At 37.9% G+C, this 21,399-nt stretch overlaps 2 protein-coding genes across 2 annotated transcripts; one reads left to right on the forward strand and one right to left on the reverse strand.

Annotated features, from left to right (window-relative positions):
• Positions 1-962: 962 nt before the first annotated feature.
• On the forward strand, positions 963-3,307 carry LOC110760399 (uncharacterized). The gene is made up of 2 exons (XM_088251597.1): positions 963-2,838; positions 2,966-3,307. The coding sequence occupies exon 1, from the start codon at positions 980-982 to the stop codon at positions 2,810-2,812; it is 1,833 nt and encodes a 610-aa protein (XP_088107723.1). The 5' UTR covers positions 963-979; the 3' UTR covers positions 2,813-2,838; positions 2,966-3,307.
• An 8,532-nt stretch (positions 3,308-11,839) lies between these two features.
• On the reverse strand, positions 11,840-12,740 carry LOC110760487 (uncharacterized). Its single transcript, XM_021962753.2, has one exon. The coding sequence runs from the start codon at positions 12,694-12,696 to the stop codon at positions 12,058-12,060; it is 639 nt and encodes a 212-aa protein (XP_021818445.1). The 5' UTR covers positions 12,697-12,740; the 3' UTR covers positions 11,840-12,057.
• Between the last annotated feature and the right edge of the window lie 8,659 nt (positions 12,741-21,399).

Below are 21,399 nucleotides of genomic sequence, written 5' to 3' on the forward strand. Positions count from 1 at the left end.
AGTTTCATGAGTAACGTGTTTATACATTATGACGATCAAGAAAGCTTTTTTTAATAGTTTAGTACATATTCCTTACATGTTAGTACTTTTTTCTAATAATGCATTTCATATTATGCCATTGTAACATGATTAATTTGCTAAGACCTCCCTGTAGAAAAACACAAGTCATATTAAAAAAAGAAGAAAAAAAGAAAAAGAAAAAGGAAGCAAATTGACTTTATACATCTGTGACAGGGAAAGCTGAACCTAATCACTCGGTTATTTCTACACAAACCATTAAACAATACAGGAAAACGTTAAACTGAAACTTTATTGGCAATTTGCTGGGAAGCCTTCAACATATTAGTGCTGGCTGGAAAATTCTGGTAAGAAACAATGCAGGCATTTGTTATATTTTGCCAGTGAGCTTATTGGCTGTTAGACTTTAGTGACAATGATTTACTAGAAAATATGCAAGTGCAGGTATGTACAAGTAAATTTGCAAGACTACTTCAGAATCAGATTGCTGATGAAATTGATTTATATTTTAACATCAACCAAAGTTTGATACGTTCTAAATTCAGTCGGAAGGTTCCTAAAATGAACCTAATCTCAACTACTTCCTCATACAAATTCAGAATTATATTTATATTCACGATTTATTTGTCAAACAGTGTGATTGTTTTATGTATTTTATAAGTTTCCCAGTTCTGCAACTCGTTTTGCATTATTTGGTCTAGACCGTTTCAAGGTGCATATGCATGAAGACTATTGTGCAAGGCTAGAAGGAGAGTGGGATACCATTATCTAATTGTTTAATATTTGGACAAAGAAATGAGAAAATCTGCAGGATTTTGTGTTATTGGTTTGTTAGAGGTTGGAAACTTCATACAACATTAAACAAATGCTTCTGTTTTTGAAGGGATCACTATATAAGCTGCGTAGTTCTCCTCAGTTATCATTCACAAATAACTTCTCAGTGATTAAGAGTTTGCTCAAAATGGCCAATCTTTGGCCAAGCCTGGTTTTTGCCTTGGCTATATGCTTCATAGCCACCAATGTAGCAGCTAGTGATGACAAGCCTTACGCTTATTCATCTCCTCCACCACCAGATTACTACAAGTCATCCCCGCCATGGTATCACCACTACGAAACTCCACCGTATTACTACAAATCACCACCACCACCTTCACCATCACCTCCTCCTCCATATGTTTACAAGTCACCTCCACCTCCCTCTCCATCACCACCCCCTCCTTACATTTATAAGTCCCCTCCTCCACCATCTCCATCACCTCCTCCTCCTTACGTCTACAAGTCACCGCCACCTCCTTCTCCATCACCACCCCCTCCTTACATTTATAAATCACCACCACCACCCTCACCATCACCTCCACCACCATACATTTACAAGTCACCACCACCTCCGTCTCCTTCACCTCCTCCACCTTATGTCTATAAGTCACCACCACCACCTTCTCCATCCCCGCCTCCTCCTTACGTTTACAAATCACCACCACCACCCTCACCATCTCCTCCTCCACCATACATTTACAAGTCACCACCTCCTCCATCTCCATCACCCCCACCTCCCTATGTTTACAAATCACCCCCACCCCCATCTCCACCACCTCCCCCTCCTTATGTCTACAAGTCACCGCCACCACCTTCTCCATCCCCACCTCCTCCTTACATTTATAAGTCACCACCACCACCTTCACCATCTCCCCCTCCACCATATGTTTACAAGTCACCACCACCTCCATCTCCATCACCTCCCCCTCCTTATATTTACAAGTCACCACCTCCTCCTTCTCCATCCCCACCTCCTCCTTACATTTATAAATCACCACCACCACCCTCACCATCACCTCCCCCACCATATATTTACAAGTCACCTCCTCCTCCTTCCCCATCCCCACCCCCTCCTTACATTTATAAATCACCACCACCTCCCTCACCATCACCTCCTCCACCATATGTGTACAAGTCACCTCCTCCTCCATCACCATCACCTCCTCCACCTTACATCTACAAGTCACCACCACCACCATCTCCATCACCTCCCCCTCCTTACGTCTACAAGTCACCGCCACCTCCTTCTCCATCACCACCCCCTCCTTACATTTATAAATCACCACCACCACCCTCACCATCACCTCCACCACCATACATTTACAAGTCACCACCACCCCCATCTCCATCACCTCCCCCTCCTTATGTCTATAAGTCACCACCACCACCTTCTCCATCCCCACCTCCTCCTTACATTTATAAGTCACCACCACCACCTTCACCATCTCCCCCTCCACCATATGTTTACAAGTCACCACCACCTCCATCTCCATCACCTCCCCCTCCTTATATTTACAAGTCACCACCTCCTCCTTCTCCATCCCCACCTCCTCCTTACATTTATAAATCACCACCACCTCCCTCACCATCACCTCCTCCACCGTATGTGTACAAGTCACCTCCTCCTCCATCACCATCACCTCCTCCACCTTACATCTACAAGTCACCACCACCACCATCTCCGTCACCTCCTCCTCCTTATGTATATAAATCACCACCACCACCTTCTCCATCACCCCCACCTCCATACGTTTACAAGTCACCACCACCCCCATCTCCATCACCACCTCCTCCATACGTTTACAAGTCACCACCACCACCATCTCCACCACCACCACCTCCATATGTTTACAAGTCACCACCACCTCCATCCCCATCCCCACCTCCTCCTTACGTCTACAAGTCACCGCCTCCACCATCTCCTTCACCTCCTACACCATATTATTACACGTCACCTCCACCACCCACTCATTACTAAACAAATTGAATTTCTCTTCTCTTCATGTAAGGGTGTGACCTAATTAGAAGTTTATGCATACATTTCTCTTAACTCGTATTCCTACAAATCATGTTTATTGAACTTTTAACTGTTCTTCATTTTTTTAATTGTCAATATTGTTTCTCATTGCAGGTTATAGATTGGTAAAACAAACAATTGCTGCAAGAGAGAGTTTTATCCTGGTGACTTCGATGCATCTGATCAATCTAAAATGCGCCCTGAAAACTGCGCTTGAGAATAAGAGGCTTAGCATGGACGTTGTCTTTGCAGCTTTCATGCAACTTATGGTTTAATTATTTACTTTTGTTGTCATACACGAGATAGGTTACTTGTGATTTCTTTATGTGGGCCATTTTGGTTACATACGCTGAAATTTGTTGTATCAATTGAATAAACATCTGTTCATTCTGTATAATTTATTAAAAGCCTTGAATATTCAGAAATTAATAAATTGGAGCGCCTATAATTACTTAAAGGCCTCTCTCTCTCTCTCTCTCTCTCTCTGATTCAAAGAGAAAACAAGCTTTTTGCTACCCTTGAATCAAAGCTTCTCAGCCATGATATCCGAATAATTTAGTATGCCACTTGACCTTGATGAAACTCTGTCCCAATTTTACATTTTGATTTGCTGTGGTGTGAGAGTGTATTAGGATGTACTAGGGGTATTTTTGGTAGTTAAAATAGGGTGTACTTGCTTAATTTTACGTTTTGATTTAAATATTATGATGTATTTAGATCATAGCGTGTGCTCAGTTAATTTTAGAGTTCGGTTAACAACTTGTCCCAATTACACTAATAGGGCATGGAAATAAATGTCAACACCGGTCAGTTCTTTTTTTTTTTTTTGGTCTGAATCAAACAGTCAGTCATAGGACATCCCCTTTTGCCTTAATGTAATTATCTCAAGTAATATTTATTTTGTTAGAGTTTGTGTTTATTTGGGTATGAAAATGAAGAAAGAATAAAACAATGATGAATGAAGAGTTCTCCTTCTCTCTGCAGAAAAGCAGAGAGGACTATATTTCTCTTAATGAAAAAATGAGCACGCAAAAGAGCATCTCATAATTGTTAGCCTTAGCTGGATCCACACACATCATATTAGATAGCAGCCTCACATCTAGCTATTCTTAAAGTTGCTACATATGGCTATTTTAGCCTTACATATTGAAGGCCTCTCACTTGTCATTTATCAGACTAAATGCATACACAATTTAAACACAAGGCTTATTTATCCTAAACTCATATTAGCTCAATGCTTATACACTAACACTCCCCTTTAAGCTTTGAGCTGATATAACTCCAAGTTTATCTCTGAGGTAATTGAACCTTTCCTTCGGTAAAGCTTTGGTAAAGATGTCTGCTATTTGATCCTTAGTAGGACAATAGACCATATCAATAATACCTTGCTGCAAAGCAACTTTGATGAAGTGGTACCTTTTGTCAATGTGTTTTGTCTGTTGATGAAACACTGGATTCTTAGTTATTGAAATTGTAGATGTATTGTCACACTGCAAAAGAGTTGCTTCTGTTTGTAGTTCTCCAAAATCCTCCAAAACAAATCTGAGCAAGATAGCATGTGCTGTAGCTTCTGATGCATTGATATACTCTGCCTCCGCAGTTGAAAGTGCAACACAATTCTCTGCTTAACAGATACCCATGAGAAAACTCCACTTCCAAATGAGAAAACATAGCCGGATGTGCTTTTGCTATCATTAATGGAACCTCCCCAGTCACTGTCACTGTATCCAATTAGGACTGCTTTCTTGCCTTTCTCATACTTTAAACCATAATCTAGTGTCCCTTTAACATATCTGAGCACTCTCTTGGTTGTCCCATAGTGTTTGTTGGTAGGACAATGCATATATCTAGCTAGTAAACTAGCTGCATACATCACATCCGGCCTTGTAGCAGTGAGGTATAACAAACTTCCCACAATCTTTCTATATTTTTCTTCACTTGCTGCACCACTTCCATTATCTTTGCTTAATTTCTCAATAGCAACAAGAGGGATGGAGACAGATTTGCACTCTTTCAAGCCAAATTTATCCAACAAGGAAGAAGCCTACTTCCTTTGATGAATGAAAATGCTTGAATCAGTTTGTATCACTCACATTCCTAGGAAATGATGAAGAAGTCCTAAATCTGTCATTTTCATATTTCACCTGCATATCTTCTTTGAATTCTTTCAACATTTCTTCATTGCTTCCAATATATACTATGTCATCCACATAGATAGACACAATTAGGATTTCTTTATCTCCCCTTGTCTTAGTATAGAGAGTTGCTTCACTCAAGCTTTTCTCAAATCCACACTGAATGAGATAGTTGTCAATCTCTCCATACCAGGCTCTAGGTGCCTGTTTTAGTCCATAAAGGGCCTTGTGCAATCTGTAGACCTTGTCCTCCTTGCCATCAAGTACAAATCCCTCAGGTTGGTCAACATACACCTCTTCTTGTAATTTTCCATTCAAAAATGCAGATTTAAAATCTAGTTGGTACAACTTCCAGCTTCTTTGTGCAGCAAGAGCAATCAAGGTTCTAATTGTATCTAATCTAGCAACTGGAGCAAAAGTTTCATTGTAGTCGATTCCTGGTTTCTGCACATACCCCTTGGCAACCAACCTTGCCTTGTTCTTTTGTACTGAGCCATCCAAATTCAGCTTGGTTTTGAACACCCATTTCACTCGAATGACTTGCTTATCACTTGGCCTATCTACAAGCTCCCAAGTTCCATTTTTCTCAATCATTGACAGTTCTTCTTCCATTGCTTTTATCCAGGCCTTGTCTTATGCAGCTTCTTCATATTTCTCAGGTTCTACAATACAAAGATTGCACTGTGCCAGAATGTCACTTATATTTCTCCACTTCACTAGAGTATGATCATAAGGTTGTGAAATCTTTGCTAACTCATGGATGATCATTTCTTGTTCTTCAGTATGTGAAGGACTATAGGGACTAAAGGGACTTTCTTCAATTTCACTCAACCCATGTGAATTCACACCAAGCACATTTTCAGATTGATTCTGAATGTAGGTCATAGCAACAAAATTCTCTGAATTTTCCTTCCAATTCCAAGACATAGTTTCATCAAAAACTACATCTCTTGACAACATTAACTTCTTAGTGCATGGATCAAATATCCTATATCCCTTCTCACATGTTGCATATCCAACAAACACACCTTTGACACTCTTTGCATCGAGCTTTTGTCTTATCTTAGTTGGTACATGCACATAACAGAGCGATCCAAACACTTTTAAATGACCAATACCTAGTTTTCTGCCACTATAGGCCTCAAATGGAGTTAGATTGCCAAGAGCTTTTGTAGGTGACCTTTTTAGAATATAAATAGTTGTATGTACAACTTCTGCCCACAAAAAGTATGGCATACTTTTATCATGAAGCATTGCCTTAGCCATCTCTACAACTGTTCTATTCTTTCTCTCCACTACTCCATTCTGTTGTGGGGTATAAGCCATAGATAACTGTCTTTGAATTCCTTCAGTCTCTAAGAACCTGTCGAACTCATTTGACACAAACTCACCCCCTCTGTCACTTCTGAGACACTTCACTTTGAAACCACACTGTAATTCCACCATTGCTTTGAACTTTCTGAAACAATTTAGAGCTTCAGATTTGTGTCTAGGGAAATAAACCCATGACATCCTTGTGTGATCATCAATAAGAAGCATAAAATATTTGTTCCTTGCAATTGATTCATTTTGCATGGGACCACACAAGTCAATGTGTATTAGCTCCAGTGGAAACCAATCTGGATGTTGTTTTCCAAATTGGCATCCTTCACGTACACCATCAACATCTTCAAGATGTGGAAGACCATGGACCATCTCATTCTCTCTAAGCTACTTAAGACTCTTGAGATTGAGATGACCTAGCCTCTTGTGCCAAGTCCAGGTACAAGGAGTGATACTTGATCTTAACATCATTTGATCATTATGCATTAAGTGCAGAGGATAACATATGTTCTCTTTCATTCCCACTTTTATAACCAAGCTGTCAAGTGATGGTCCATCAAAAACACTGCATACTTTTCCTCCAAACAGCAAGTAATACCCATGCCCATCCATCTGACCAAAACTTAGCAAGTTCTCCTTCAACCCTGGTAAATACATCACCTCTCTGATATATTTCCTTCCTTTAGTTGTATCAATCACAAGAGATCCCATTCCTGCCACATTAACTAGATCACCAGTTGGCATTTGCACTTTCCCGGCTAGTGCCATATTGGTTCTCACATCAACAAGACGATTGACATTTCCTGTCATGTGGTTGCTGCATCCACTGTCAATGTACCAATTTCCATTCACCTTTGCTTATGTAGTTACACAATTGGCATAAAATAGATTACCAGATATCTCCACTTGATTTGCACAGTTAGCCTTGTGCACAAATTTTCCTGCAGTGCACTCTCTAGCCAAGTGATCAAATCTGTCACAATTGTAACACTTTGGCTTGCCTATATAGATATAAAGGCAAGCTTCTTGATTTGCACTGAGGCTTTACAGCTTCTTGATTTGCTGGCTGTGATGAACTGAAGCTGTGATTTGGTGCATGATTGTTCTGTTGAGACTTTCCTTTTGACTCCCATGGTTTCCCCTTAGGATTCCAATTCTTTTGAGACTTAAGACCACTGGATTGAGAGTTACCCTTGTTTTGTTGCCCTTTTGAGCTCACAGAGAAGGAGGCAAATGCCTTATCAGTAGCATCAACAGTGTGCATATCAAAACGCTGTTCCTGGCTTTTAAGAATTGCTAGAACCTCCTGTAATTCATAAGTTTCTATACATTTCGCATTCTCAATCACAAGACAGATGAGATCATAGGATTTGCTAAGATTGATTAAGACCTTTTGCACAAGTCTTGCATTAGATAACACTTCACCAAACGTCTTCATTTGGTTAATCAGTTCATTCAGACATGTAAGATACCCAGATAATGTTTCATCATCACGTATTCTAGTATACTCAAATTCACATCAAAGATTTTGGAGTTTAACCGACCGTACCTGATCACCACCGTGGTATTCTTTATATAACAGTTCCCATGCCATCTTTGCTAAATCGGCGTTGGCAATTCAAGGGAATATTTGATCCGAGACTGCACTCTAGATAATACCCAGAGCTTTTGCATCTTGCATATATGCAGCCACAGTTTTCTCATTGTCTTCCTCTTCTGAGCTTCCTTCATCTTTCTTCTTCTTCTTTGAATCTGAGGTCGTAACCCCTTTTTCAACTAATTTCCATAATCCATGAGATTTGAAAATCGTCACCATCTTGATTCTCCAGAACTTGTAGTTCTCACCGGAGAAGATCGGAGTTCTCACCTTAGAACTTCCAGATCCAGCCATCTCTTAGCTTAGATGCTGCAAACACAAATCGAAATCGGATTCTAAGGAGTTCCAGCGACTTCACCTGAACTGGAATGAGTGTGAATGTAGCTCGATTTCACAGTTTTGAAAAACGCCCAGATTCAATTGATCGAACTTGGCTCTGAGGCCATGTTAGAGTTTGTGTTTATCTGGGTATGAAAATGAAGAAGAAAGAATAAAACGATGATGAATGAAGAGGTTCTCTTTCTCTCTGCAGAAAAGCAGAGAGGACTATATTTCTCTTAATGAAAAAATGAGCACGCAAAAGAGCATCTCATAACTGTTAGCCTTAGTTGGATCCACACACGTCATATTAGATCTCAACCTCACATCTAGCTATTCTTAAAGTTGCTACATATGGCTATTTTAGCCTTACATATTGAAGGCCTCTCACTTGTCATTTATCAGACTAAGTGCATACACAATTTAAACACAAGGCTTATTTATCCTAAACTCATATTAGCTCAATGCTTATACACTAACATATTTTAGTGTAATGTAAATCACGTTTGGAAGATGTATTCTTTATAGTCACACATGATGAAAGATTGTGATCAGGCATACTTTGGGTCATCACGAGACCAGTGGGTAAAAATTGGGGGTCATCAACAAACCAGAGGATCCAAACGTTAAATAATTGGGATCATTAAAACCGCATAGTTAAAAAAAGGAAAAACATATGGTTTAGGTGACAGAGGGGATCACTCTACATTGAAATGATTTGTAAAAATTAAATTTGAGATTGCAGCCAAGAACCAAAACAGATCTAACCACTAAACCACACATATCCAAGCAGATCTGGGTAAAAACCAAGATCCAAAATAGATCTAGGCACAAATAACATCCCCCAACTAAAATCTCAAAGAGAGGATTGAGAGAAATGTTTTAGGGTTTATATTATTCAACTATCCTCTTTATTCGGTTCATTTTGAACATGACTTTACATCTCAACCATGATAATTTTTTTGACCAAGAAACTTTTGCAATTTCCAAGCATGGATATTCATATGCATGGCCCATTGGATTAACTACAACTAATTATTATTATTATGTTTGGATACACTAAAAAAAAAATAGCAACAATCACCGTTATTTGGTGACATTTGCTGGAGTGACTAAAGGCTTTAGTCGCCAAAAAGCTCCTTTAGTCACCCCAGTAAATATCACCAAATGTCACCAAATAATAGTAACTGTTGCTACTTTTTTTTTTAATAGTGATAAAAAGCGATAGAAATTTATTAGATCAAACGGACAAAAGGAATACGTTGAAATGATTTGTAAAAATTAAATTTGACATTGCAAGATTTTGTAGTTGATGGCGCAATGTGTAATTTGGGTCATACAAGGGGTTTAAAAGTGCAATTAACACTTACTGATTAGCTATCAACTTATCTGTCCTTTTTTTTTTTACTTATCTGTCCTTTCAACTAAAGAATTACGTACTCTTACTCTACAGAGAGATTAAATCACCCCCTAAGGGGGCGTTTGGTTCATGGGAAATGAATCTTGGGGATGGAACCAATTGCTTTCCCATGTTTGGTAAGTCAGGCATGGGAAAGCGTTGCCTAGCACATGGGAAAGTAGGAGGGAAAGTGAATCCTTCCTTCCTACTTGGGTTTCACTTTCCCTTCCCATGGGAAAGTAAGACTAACTTTTTTTTTGACTAATTTGTCCTTACTAACAATTCATAATTACAATTTTTATCCAACAATTATTGGTATTTTTTTATTATTTTAATAGGGGTACAATTGGGAAACTAAACAAAATTTGTTTTCCATTCCTACTCAAAACAAACATGGGAAAGGAAATAAAGTGATATTTCCGGGTCACTTTCCCGGCATTACCAAACATGGGAAAGGAATCACCATTTCCCATCCCTTGGGAAAGGAATCACCATTTCCCATCCCTTGGGAAATGACATGGGAAATGGTTTCCCATCAAATTCATTCCGTGAACCAAACGGGGCCTAAATGTATTTGTCTCTCGACTGACTTGTCAAGCAAGTGGTGGCTCTGAAAGATACCTGTAGATGAGTTAAATATATATTCAAGGTTTACGCATGTGTTTGTTTTAGTAGGCGAGGAAGAAAATGAAACCAAAGGAAAAAAAGGGAGTTCAAAAACTTATACAACTATAGACTTCGATTTTATTTGAGAGGTCACCGCCTAAGTTGACTTGCATTGTCGTGTATGGGATTGGGATGCTTATCCCTTAAAAAGAAAAAAAAAGAAAAATATATATATACATGAACATATTTATATATATAAATAGAATAATATTTTCCATAGTCAGTATACATAATACAAACAGTTATTGTTTTACAGCTATGTGCAGAGAAGAAAATGAAATCGTTTTCATACTCATTAATTGACTAGTCAAACCAAAAATCCAAAACTTTGAGCTCATGATAGTCTGTCTATTACATCCCCAGTTACATTCTGCATTAGATAATGCTTGCGCTTTCATAAAAATGTAGCATACAATTTCTAACTGAGGAGGGTACGTGAGGTAGTATGTGCTTGGTCTAAAATTAAACAAAAAAATGTCTCGGACTGAGGCGGGTACATGCCCTTTCTAGACTTCATATAAGATGATTGATAATCACTTGAGCTATAAATTATCGATATTTAAGACTTTTTTTTTACAGAAAAACAAAGAGGCGGGCAACTTTAGTGCGACTCTTTACACATCAATTTTCAATTAGGTGTAGTAATTAGGCTTTTTCGATGTAAGACAAGGAACCAAGCAATAATTCAAATCATCTTTTCAACTTTACAAACATATGAAGTCTGATAGTTGAAAGTACAACTTATCTAGGGTCACTTTAATATTCTCGTCTGTTAAGTATTGTACACGCGGCAGCAAAATGCCTAGAGCATGCACAAATTAAGGACAAGATTGTAATATATTTTAGCTCGGAGGACTCAAATTGCTACATGAGAACATTAATTAAATCTGTTACAAAATGGTCACTTTTATTTAATTATTTAAAACGTTGATTGTTCTACAATAGTACAAGTAAAAAAATCTTCCTCAAACCTTCAATAATCATCTTTATCTTTTTTATTCAAGCGAATAGTCTAAATTACTTTAAATTAATCTAATTTATGGGTAATGATGAGGTCCAACTTGATTGTAAGAGAGCGGATTCACTACCTTAGCTAACTGGATGGGTAATAGATAAGCACTTTTTTGTGTTTTGATTGACGAACTCTTTTTTTTCCTTTTATTTTAACGTCCCTTTCAATAGGAGGTTTTTCTCAAATAATACTATTTATGGAGACTTTGTGCGAGCACTCCCACTATTCATTTATCCTTGCAAAATATTAGCTAAATGTTAGATGTTTTACTAGTTTCGAATTTGACTATCTTTTGCAATGATGATCCTTTCATGGGATTTCAGAAATACACGATTCAGATTGTCAACTTAAAATGCCAAGTGGACTCTATAAAGTGTCACCCAAAATAGAATCTCATGGATTTTCGTGTAGATCCAAACTGTCTATGATGTTTGATGAAGTGATGCATTATTGCACTTTAACTTTTCCACGAAGAAACACATAATTTTATTGATCCAAAAGGCTTATGTAATAGCATAACTACATAAAAACAAGTACGTATATGAAATACTCTTTGCTTTCATTTCTTTAAAAGAGGAAGGAATTAATACAGTGAGTTCTTACGACAGAATACACGAAGGGTTCTGTCGGACCTTTATTATTCACAAACACACTTGTCTGCGAATAGAACAAAGCTAGAAAACGAAGTGATACCGCGGGAACATCGAAACGAAGAACTTATTCGGACTGGTTCAAGTCGCTAAAAAGCCATCAAGCTTAGTATGGAGGTGGAGGTGATTTGTAGTGATATTGGGGAGGTGGGGATGACTTCACTGGAGGAGGAGGAGAGTTGTAGTGGTATGGAGGGGGAGGTGATGGGGATGGTGGTGGTGGTGACTTGTAGTGGTAAGGAGGTGGAGGGGAATGTGATGGTGGAGGTGGTGATTTGTAGTGGTAAGGAGGTGGAGGAGAGTATGATGGTGGAGGTGGTGACTTGTAGTGGTAAGGAGGTGGAGGAGAATATGATGGTGGAGGTGGTGACTTGTGGACATAAGGAGGAGATTTCTGGACGTAAGGAGGAGGTGGTGATTTAGAAGGGGGAGGTGGTGACTTGTAAGCATATGGTGGAGGTGGTGAGTGAGTGGGTGGTGGTGGAGATTTGTGCACATAAGGAGGAGGCGGCGAATGAGAAGGCGGTGGTGGAGACTTGTTATAATAGGGTGGAGGGGGTGATGGTGATGGAGGTGGTGGATGTTTTACATACTTTGGTGGTGGAGGGGTCTCCAAGTGCTTTGGTGGTGGAGGTGGTGAAGAATAAGTATAAGGCGTAGTGGCAAGCGCACTTGTGGCCAAGAGGCACAATGCCAAGGCAAAAAACATTGTAGGGCAATGCCTCAGCTGTCCTGAGGTTCTCATTTCTGCCAGAAATTATAGTTCTTAGAACTTGTTTTGTGAGTGAGGTGGTTGGAAATGGTGAGAAAGCTATCCCTTTTATAGCAGTCTTTGACATCATCTTTGAATAAGACATGTTTGCGTATTCAGCATAATTGGCTGGATTGATGCTTTAAGTTTTCTACCAAATGTGACTTTGAGATTTTGATATGCCAATCAGTTGAACTCGCACGCTTCAACCAGTGATTTTGGGTTCCCACAAAGATTTTTCAACTTTGATCTTTCATGAAGGCCATGTACAAGTCAAATCGTGTGGTAGGTAAGTGTTGTACGGCTGGAGAGTGAAAATAAAAAGGGTTGGTCTTTTCTCCAGCAATTAGTGAAATAATAATAAATATATATGGTAAAAAAGGTAAAGTTCGAACGCGCATGCATGTAACTGAACAGTTTGATCCATTATGAAAAATACTTTGCTGGATAATCAAAAGTGCTTAGCTAATTAAAAGGTGTAAAGCTTTTCATCCATTAACATTAGAGTTTTGCTTCATAAAAATAAATAGGGTTACATGCCTTTTTGGTCATTGGGTTTTACACAGAAATTCAATTTGGTCACTGAGAAAAAAATTTAGCCAAATTGATCACTGTGTTTCCAAAAGTTTACAATTTATAGACATTTCGTTATCTACCGTTTAACTTCCATTAAGTTCAGTTTTTATTTTTATATTTCCAAGAAGCACATTCAAGTCTTCTTCCTCTAACTCGCTAACTCAACCAATTAGATTATTGTGCTATAAGAGTTTTTAAAATGGGGGGAAATCTTGGGTTGAAATTAAAATGAAGAGGTATAAGGTCACGAATTTGGTATTATATTGAAGCCTGAATCGATTGAGTGAGAACCGTATTGTGACTTCGGTTGATAAGGAGACACAATCAAGGTGATAGAGCACCAAAATATATTGGTAAGTTGTTGATTTCATTTTAATTTAAGAGTTGGCCTTTTGATTTTCCTTATACCTCACAATTTCGATTTCAACCCAAGATTTTCCCCAATTTGCTAAACTCTAATAGCACAATATACCATAACTCGTTGAGTTAAAGGAAGAAGATTGAAGGTGATTCCTTTAAAAATAAAAATAAAAACTGCATTTAACGAAAGATAATGGAATGTCTATCAATTGTAAACTTTGGGAAACACAGTGATCAAATTTGGCTAAATTGTTTTCTCAGTGAACAAATTGAATTTTTGTGTAAAACCCAATGACCAAAAAAGTATTTAACCCAATAAATAAACCCTCATTGTACTTTGCCAATTGAATTTTTGGATTTGAATTGCCGAACTCAATTAAGGGCCCTTAATGTTTTTGCATTAGTTAATTATTAGTCCTTATATATACTATTACTAGAATGCTTTGTATGTGAGACAATTATTGCTCGAGAAGTAGATAATGAGAAATAGTGACAAAAAATAGTGGGAGAAACATATGAAGGATTTTAGTTTGTTTTATTTTATTTTATTTTAGAATAACTGTTAATAACTATTTTACCGTCACTATATTATCTTTTTCTTTATTCAATGTAATGTAAATAGGAGCATAGTTGGCATTTTGTCAAAAGTGATCGACTCTTAAATAATAGTATAGATTACTACATGACTTAAAAAACTATAAAGAAGAGATCGAGTTGCACCAAAGAATTAAAAAGAGAAAATTCTTTTCCCAACCTGGAGTCATAAGGTTTAAAGATACAGTTTAGTGTATGACTGAGGAACTTTTGGCCGGTTTCACCTCATCCATATTCATGAGAGCTAGAAAAATAAATCTTTTAAAAATGTGTTACTTCTATTCCAAATTAAGATTGAGAACCTGAAAAGCAATTGTGCCATTCGAATTCTCTAGTAATAAAACCAACCTAAGTTTTTCTCCCAAAAAAAAAACCCAGCCTTGTGATTTGGCTTTCATTGGAATCTTTGGTGACAATGAAGTAGCAATGCGCTGGTGGTTTCATTGCTGAACTTAGAGACAAACGAGGTGGCTTAGTGGTTTAGCGACTTTTACTCACTTGTTGTTGTGTGTTTATAGATTCTTGAGTTATAATAATGTCATCAACTCTTGTAAGTTGGGTGTTTGTTTGTAGTCTAGGTTCTACTTGTTATTTCTACTTGTGAGAGTTTAAAAGTTGTAGTTGTGTTGGTAGTTTTACACATTGCAGTTCATGTTTGTCTTAGGCAGCCCTACATTATGCAGAAATTTCTTTGGCATTATGTGGCTATTAATTAGTGGAGATACACCTTGTACGCTGAATGTTATCGGTACTGTGTGTTTTTATGTATCTAGATTAACCCTGCGAGCTTACTATGCTTCCATCTTTGTATTAACTATTTGTGGATATTTGTATTCAGAAAATGATTTTTGTGCCCTAATTTATGAATATAATTATCATTTTCTTATAAAAAAAATGAAAAAAGAAAGGTCAAGCTTGCATTTAATGTATGTGTCCCACTGTGTGTGTCTCATTAGACTTCGCAAGTAGTGGGTCAATATATATATATATAATATATCTCTACTTCTAGAAAAGTTTGAAATTTATTAGATTGAAAGTCTCATGCATGTTTGTACGTATTCGTCGGCGAGGAGGAAAAACAAATGCAAAGAAAGAAAAACAAATCCAAAGAAAGAAAAACAAGGGAAACTTAGCTAAACGTATATATCGACTGCAGACTTTGTTTCAATTCTAACCAAAACAAAAAAGGGACTCTCGATTCCAACTAAGAGGTCACCGCCTACGTTGACATTGTCGTGTATCGATGCTCATCTAACTCAACCTTTCGATTATCCTCAACAAATAAGAAAACACAAAAATGAGCCAAAGAGATAGGCAAAAATATTTCCCTTCTCAGTTTTAGACAATACAAAAACAACTCATTCTGTACACATCTATGTACAATTTAAGGAGATTATCCTTCCCAAAGAAACAAAAATTTCAATTCCTGTTTAGTATTTTGTGATTTCACTTGTAAGGTATGTTTGCCCCTATTCTATCTGTTTATACCATAATCAACCTCACAGATTTGACATTGAGGGACTGGTACACAGGCTTAGCCCACCAACTGCCGAAGAGGAGGAAATACTAAAACCGCTGGTTCAGACTCCTGATGACGTCATCATGACCAAAGGTACCGAAAGGACACCCTTCTCTAATTAAACGATAGCCTGCCGAAGGGCCTTACTGAAGATCAAGCTCGCAGAACCAAATCTTGAGACACATGTCATCACCACAGTGATTTGCCCAAAGTCCACATCCACTCCCTTTTGCTTATAAAATGGGAATAGTGCTAAGGTAAAAAGGTAACTAATCTTTACCCACACCCTTACTCTACCAAAATTACATTTTACCCTATACTTTGCTAACTTACACTCAACAACTATTATGGATGAAGCCATGCCCAAGACCCTTCAGTGCACGCATTCGAACATATAAGCATGAGAAGTACATTCAGTCCCTTCGCATAGCCTTTTACACTGGTATAGAGTATCCATTGACTCATATCCACTTCTTTCAGTCCGCGTTAGGGTGTAAAAGTCTTAGTCATGAAAGCTTGTGTCTACTCTTCCCTTCCACCCATATCAGAACTGCCTTGAACTGGTTTTATAGGCTGAATTCAGACACTTAGACTATTTGAATTGTGTGAAGCAGTGAATTCAGACACTTAGACTATTTGAATTGTGTGAAGCAGATTTTCTAGATCATTTCATGATCTAGACTGATCAGTTGTATTCGGCAAATGACTTGTATATGATTTGGTAGGGTGAAGATGAACTTCTTTAGGAGTATGTAACACGCTTCAGTCATGAGTACTCACAATGCCCGGAGACGGATGATCGTGCCGCCTTCGGCGCCTTCCAGAGTGGTCTTCGTGAGTCTAACTTTCGATACTTAGTGTACAATAAACCTTGGAACACTTATGCCAAATTAATGAAGTAAGCCCCTATTCATGCGAAAGTGGAATACTTCAACTCAAAGAGTGGCCCAGTTGATCGGGAGCATGCTACCTTCAGTGACCTGCTGCAAGGTTCAGCACCTAAAGACAATATGTACCCCTACCACCTCCATCAAACCACCAGAATCCTAATCATTACTCTTCCACTAATGACGCCACGCTCAATCAAAACTTTAAACAAAAAGATGGTTACCAGCGGCCCTTCAACAACTAAAAGCATGAAAAGGGCCATCAATTAACACAACAACTATTGTTCTGGAGGCATGCTTCACATAAAAGCAGTGATCACACACCTCTGCTCTTTGACCCCAAGCCTTGGTATGAAGTCTTCACCACGTTGAACCCAACTTATGAGCAAGGTTTGGTCAACGAGCCTCCTATGATCCCTAAGCCTCCTGCCAGAAGGCCTGTTGACAAACCTGAACCAAATACTAGTGTCTTATGCACCAACTCAACGGACATGATACGAGACATTCTTAATTTTAATGATTAGGTACCTTGACTTTGAAATTTTTTCACAATGTGGTTATGCAGTTAAGGTACCCCATTTACCCTTTTTTTTTTTCTCTCTTTTTCTTTCTTTGGAACCTTCTCCTCCTTCTCCAGTCACACACCATCAGCCCCAGCCAACTCTCCCACCACGACCACCATTTCGCCCAGTCAACTTTCTAACACGACCACCACCCAACTCATCTTCCTCCTCCCCCACCACTTTCTTTGTTTATTATATCTGTCAACAGACGCCTCCTGCCCAACCACCGTCCCTACCTCACCATCATTGCTGAGCAACAATGGCATATTTCTATAACACTAGCTAAGAAACATTACAAATTACCAAGAAAACAACCAAAAAAATCGTTGCAGCTTAGATCTAGATCGACATAACCAAATTCCACCACTACCCAAGCGCCCCTCCACGTATTAGCCAAACTGAAATTTTGTCTTTGTGATTATTGTATTTAGGGGTTTTTAAAACTATATAATATGAAACTTTCATCGATATTTCGAGGTTTTTATTCATCTTTCTATGATTAATATGGTTGTTGTGCCTCAAAGCCTTTGTATTGTGAGCGAGCTCGATCTACGTGGAATGCTATCCTCCCTGCCTATGCTCATAATTTTTTCCTTTTAGATGCTCAGCCTTGGATGAAGGTCAATGTGCTTTCTAAGGAGAAATGGAATGGTGATGTTCCTTGGAGCACTGTTTTTGTGTTTACTTGCTGGCATTTATGGTCTTGGAGAAATAAGTATATTTTCCAGAATGAGGATACAGTCCTCTCTAGTCCTAGACAAGTTATTTGTGGGGCAGCCCAAGAGTGGATTAAGTCAGCTTCTAATCGCACTAAAGGGGTAAATAAAGTTCAAATTCATGTTGCCTGGGAGCCTCCTAGGCTTGGACAGTTCAAACTGAATGTGGATGGCTCAAGGAGAAGTGTTACTGGTTGCATTGGTGCTGGGGGAGTCATTCGTGACTCTTCTGGTGACTGGGTAAGTGGTTTTGCTGTTAATCTGGGAAAAGGTCAAGTTCTTGAGGCTGAGATATGGGGTCTTTTCTTTGGTTTGAAGTTAGCAATTGAGGAAGGCATCAATTGTCTCATCATTGAAATGGACTCAGCTACTGCAATCAATCTCTGTCAGAATTCTTCTATGCTTACTGTGCATCCTTTAGCTACTCTGGTTAGGAGCTGTTGTGACCTTATGCAGCAGGTTCCCAGTTGTGCTCTTCAGCATGTTTTTCGTGTGAAGAATGGTGTTGCTGACCAATTGGCTAATTGGAGTTATCAAGTGGATCTTGGGCTGTGCGTGTTTGAGCATGCCCCTAGTTGGTTAAGTGCTTATCTTGTTGATGATTTGCTTGGAATTGTTCATTCTAGATTGGTCTGTTTAGACTTGTGTGTGTAGTCTGTTTCTTGGGGCTTTGCCCCCCTTCTTAATCAAAAAAAAAAAAAAGCCTTTGTATTGATGGTAGTTCTCGAGTTCATGCGGCTTCTAGGTTTTTTTTTTGGTCAAAATTGTAGGATTTATTTTAGAATTTGAAATTGTTTTGGTTTCTTCTTCTTCTTGTTTTAAACAAAATTAAGTGGGAAAAGAGGGAATGAATTTCTAGGGAGAGGGATAGAATTCTCAGTGGGCAGTAGTCGTTGGAGCCGTCAGGTCTAAATTTTGGGCAAGGTGCAAAGGGTGGGAAAGGTGAGCGAGAGTGCAAGTTTTTTGAGATATTTAGTCATATAACTATTTAATTTTTATAAACAAATCCAAAAAATAACAGCTGGTTCTATTTAATTTAATTTTGATTATTAAATTACTTTGAAGCCTGTTGAGGCCCAAAAAAAGCCTTATTGAGTGTTTTGGGTTTTTTATTAGCTTTTGGGGTTGGGTTTGGTTTAAGAAATCGATGGCAGTTTTGTAGCTTATAAGAAGTTAAAAGCCTCTTTGTTATGTTGTAAATGGGTTTTGGGTGTGTTTCTAAAGTCCATTTCATATAGGGTATTTTTATAATTTGGGCCCTTATATTAGGTATAATAGTGAATCTCCCAAGTATTTTTCGGTTTTTTAAATATTTTAATGATATATTAAATTGAATTCTACATTTTTTTTAATAATATTTTATTTCAATTAAGTAGTAGAAGTGGGTCCCACGAGCGCCATGTAAGCACTTAACAAATTTTTTTGACGGTCATTCTAACGGCATAATCACATTGTAGAAAAATTTCAAAGTCGGGGTACCTAATTGTTAAATTGAGACGACATGGGCAAACCTCTCTTCACTGCCAGTGAAACAAGCGGCCACCACAATCCCCACCTCATCGCCCCTGAGCCCCTCCTCTCTTATATATATATATACACTGGTACAATACATCATCTTTGCTTTTTGTCTACAATATAATCAAAGTTTTTTTAGGTTAAGTTAATTGATTTGTCTTCTTAAAAAAATAATTTATAATTTATAATTTATTTTTTCTTTGAGAGAATAATTGATAATTGATATGATGTTGTTGTGTCAGTTGTGGGAATTGGCATATTTTTCTTTTTTCTTCTTCTCATTTTTTTTTCTTTTGATTTGGCTCTCAAACTCAAGGAGGAAGAGGCTACATTGTGCACACTATTGGTACGAGGAAGAGGCTGTGCAAACGACTCGAGCTTAAGGTAGGATCAGTTATTATTTGTTTGTTTAATTGATATTTGATATGCATTTTGTTAGGTTAACTGCTTTTGATTTTGGTGAGATTAATTGATGATTTGATATGAATTTTGGTAGACTAATTGTGTAGTTTACATTGCGAAAGATGTTTTTGCTCGATTTCATGATATGAAACCTTGTCGGTAACAATTGTAGTTTGATGGTAATGTTATTTTTTTCATGAATTATGAATGACATTAGTATTGTTTAAATTATAAGGTATTTGGTTGTCTAAATTTTTTTTAAAAAGCTTTTAGCCTTTTCAATACTGCCCATTCCCTAAAGAATTCATGGGTCAGCTAGTGTGTGTGTGTATATATATAAATATATAAGCTTCTGTTGAGGGATCCTTCAAATAAGTTTATTTGAGAGACACCCTTATAAGACCCACTTCTCATTATATTTAACTAATCCAAAGCATCTATTTTGTAGATATTCATTCAATAATCCTCTCTACAAAAAATACTTGAATCCGATATCATTTGACCATTCAATTAAATTATTAAAATTTAAGTATTTTCTTGAAGCATCGTGTTCATTGATTTTCTTTGTTTAAATTATATATCTTAATGATTTTCAATTTGTCTGATTGAATGATCTATGAATAAGGACTTGAAAAATAGACAGTTTGGATTGTTGATAAAAAAAATTTGTAGGGTACCCTAAAGGATGTCCCTCAATGAAAAGGGAATATATATATATATATATATCTCTCTCTCTCTCTCTCTCTCTCTCTCTCTCTCTCTCTCTCTCTCTCTCTCTCTCTCTCTCTCTCTCTCTCTCTCTCTCTCTCTCTCTCTCTCTCTCTCTCTCTCTCTCTCTCTCTCTCTCTCTCTCTGAATTTGGTCCCATATTTTTCTGCGAAGTGTTGCAAGTCACACAAACCTTGAAATATTATTTGTTAATTTTTTTTTTATGCCAATTTGATCTAAACCCAAGTAGAATTCAATGGTGACTTAAACCTTGAGATTAAGACTATTATGTCTTAGAAACACTATGACTTAAACCTTGAGATTAAGACTATTATTGCTTAGAAACACTATTCGTCGTCACACCCACACCACAAAAGAGGAGGGAAGAGGAACAAATTTAGGAGAGGCAGTGAGATAGAAGAAGAAAGAAAGACAAATAAGAGGGGGTGCTTCGCCGATAGTGAAGATGGGAGGAGCTCAGGGGCGGCTGAGGTGTGGCGGGGTTGTGGTGGCTGCTTGATTTTTGTTTTTCTATTTTAGCTTTTATGTTTTAAAAATATTTTATTACAAAATAACAATGTTAGTTAGGAGTTACGTAGGTGGACACTTGTCAAGAAATTAGAAAAAGGACATGGAGGGACATGAAAAATGGGGACAAAGGATCCACGCCCAAAATCGTTTTCAACTCTAACCCTAGTGACCAAAAGTGTCTTTTTACACAAATAAATATATCCCTTATTAGACCAGGTTTGGAGAATGGGATAACAATACCATCGTTGACGGAATTTTAAAATTTTAGAGATCCGTGTACCCGCCTCCAAGTTTACCCCGATCTCCCCGATTAAGGCCGGGACCTG

Source organism: Prunus avium, chromosome 4 (genome assembly GCF_965620075.1).
Source record: "Prunus avium chromosome 4, drPruAviu1.hap1.1, whole genome shotgun sequence".
NCBI classification, from domain to species: Eukaryota; Viridiplantae; Streptophyta; class Magnoliopsida; order Rosales; family Rosaceae; genus Prunus; species Prunus avium.

Coding starts and splice junctions, on each gene's coding strand:
- LOC110760399 (XM_088251597.1), top strand. CDS start 980: ATGGCCAATCTTTGGCCAAGCCTGGTTTTTGCCTTGGCTATATGCTTC.
- LOC110760487 (XM_021962753.2), bottom strand. CDS start 12,696: ATGAGAACCTCAGGACAGCTGAGGCATTGCCCTACAATGTTTTTTGCC.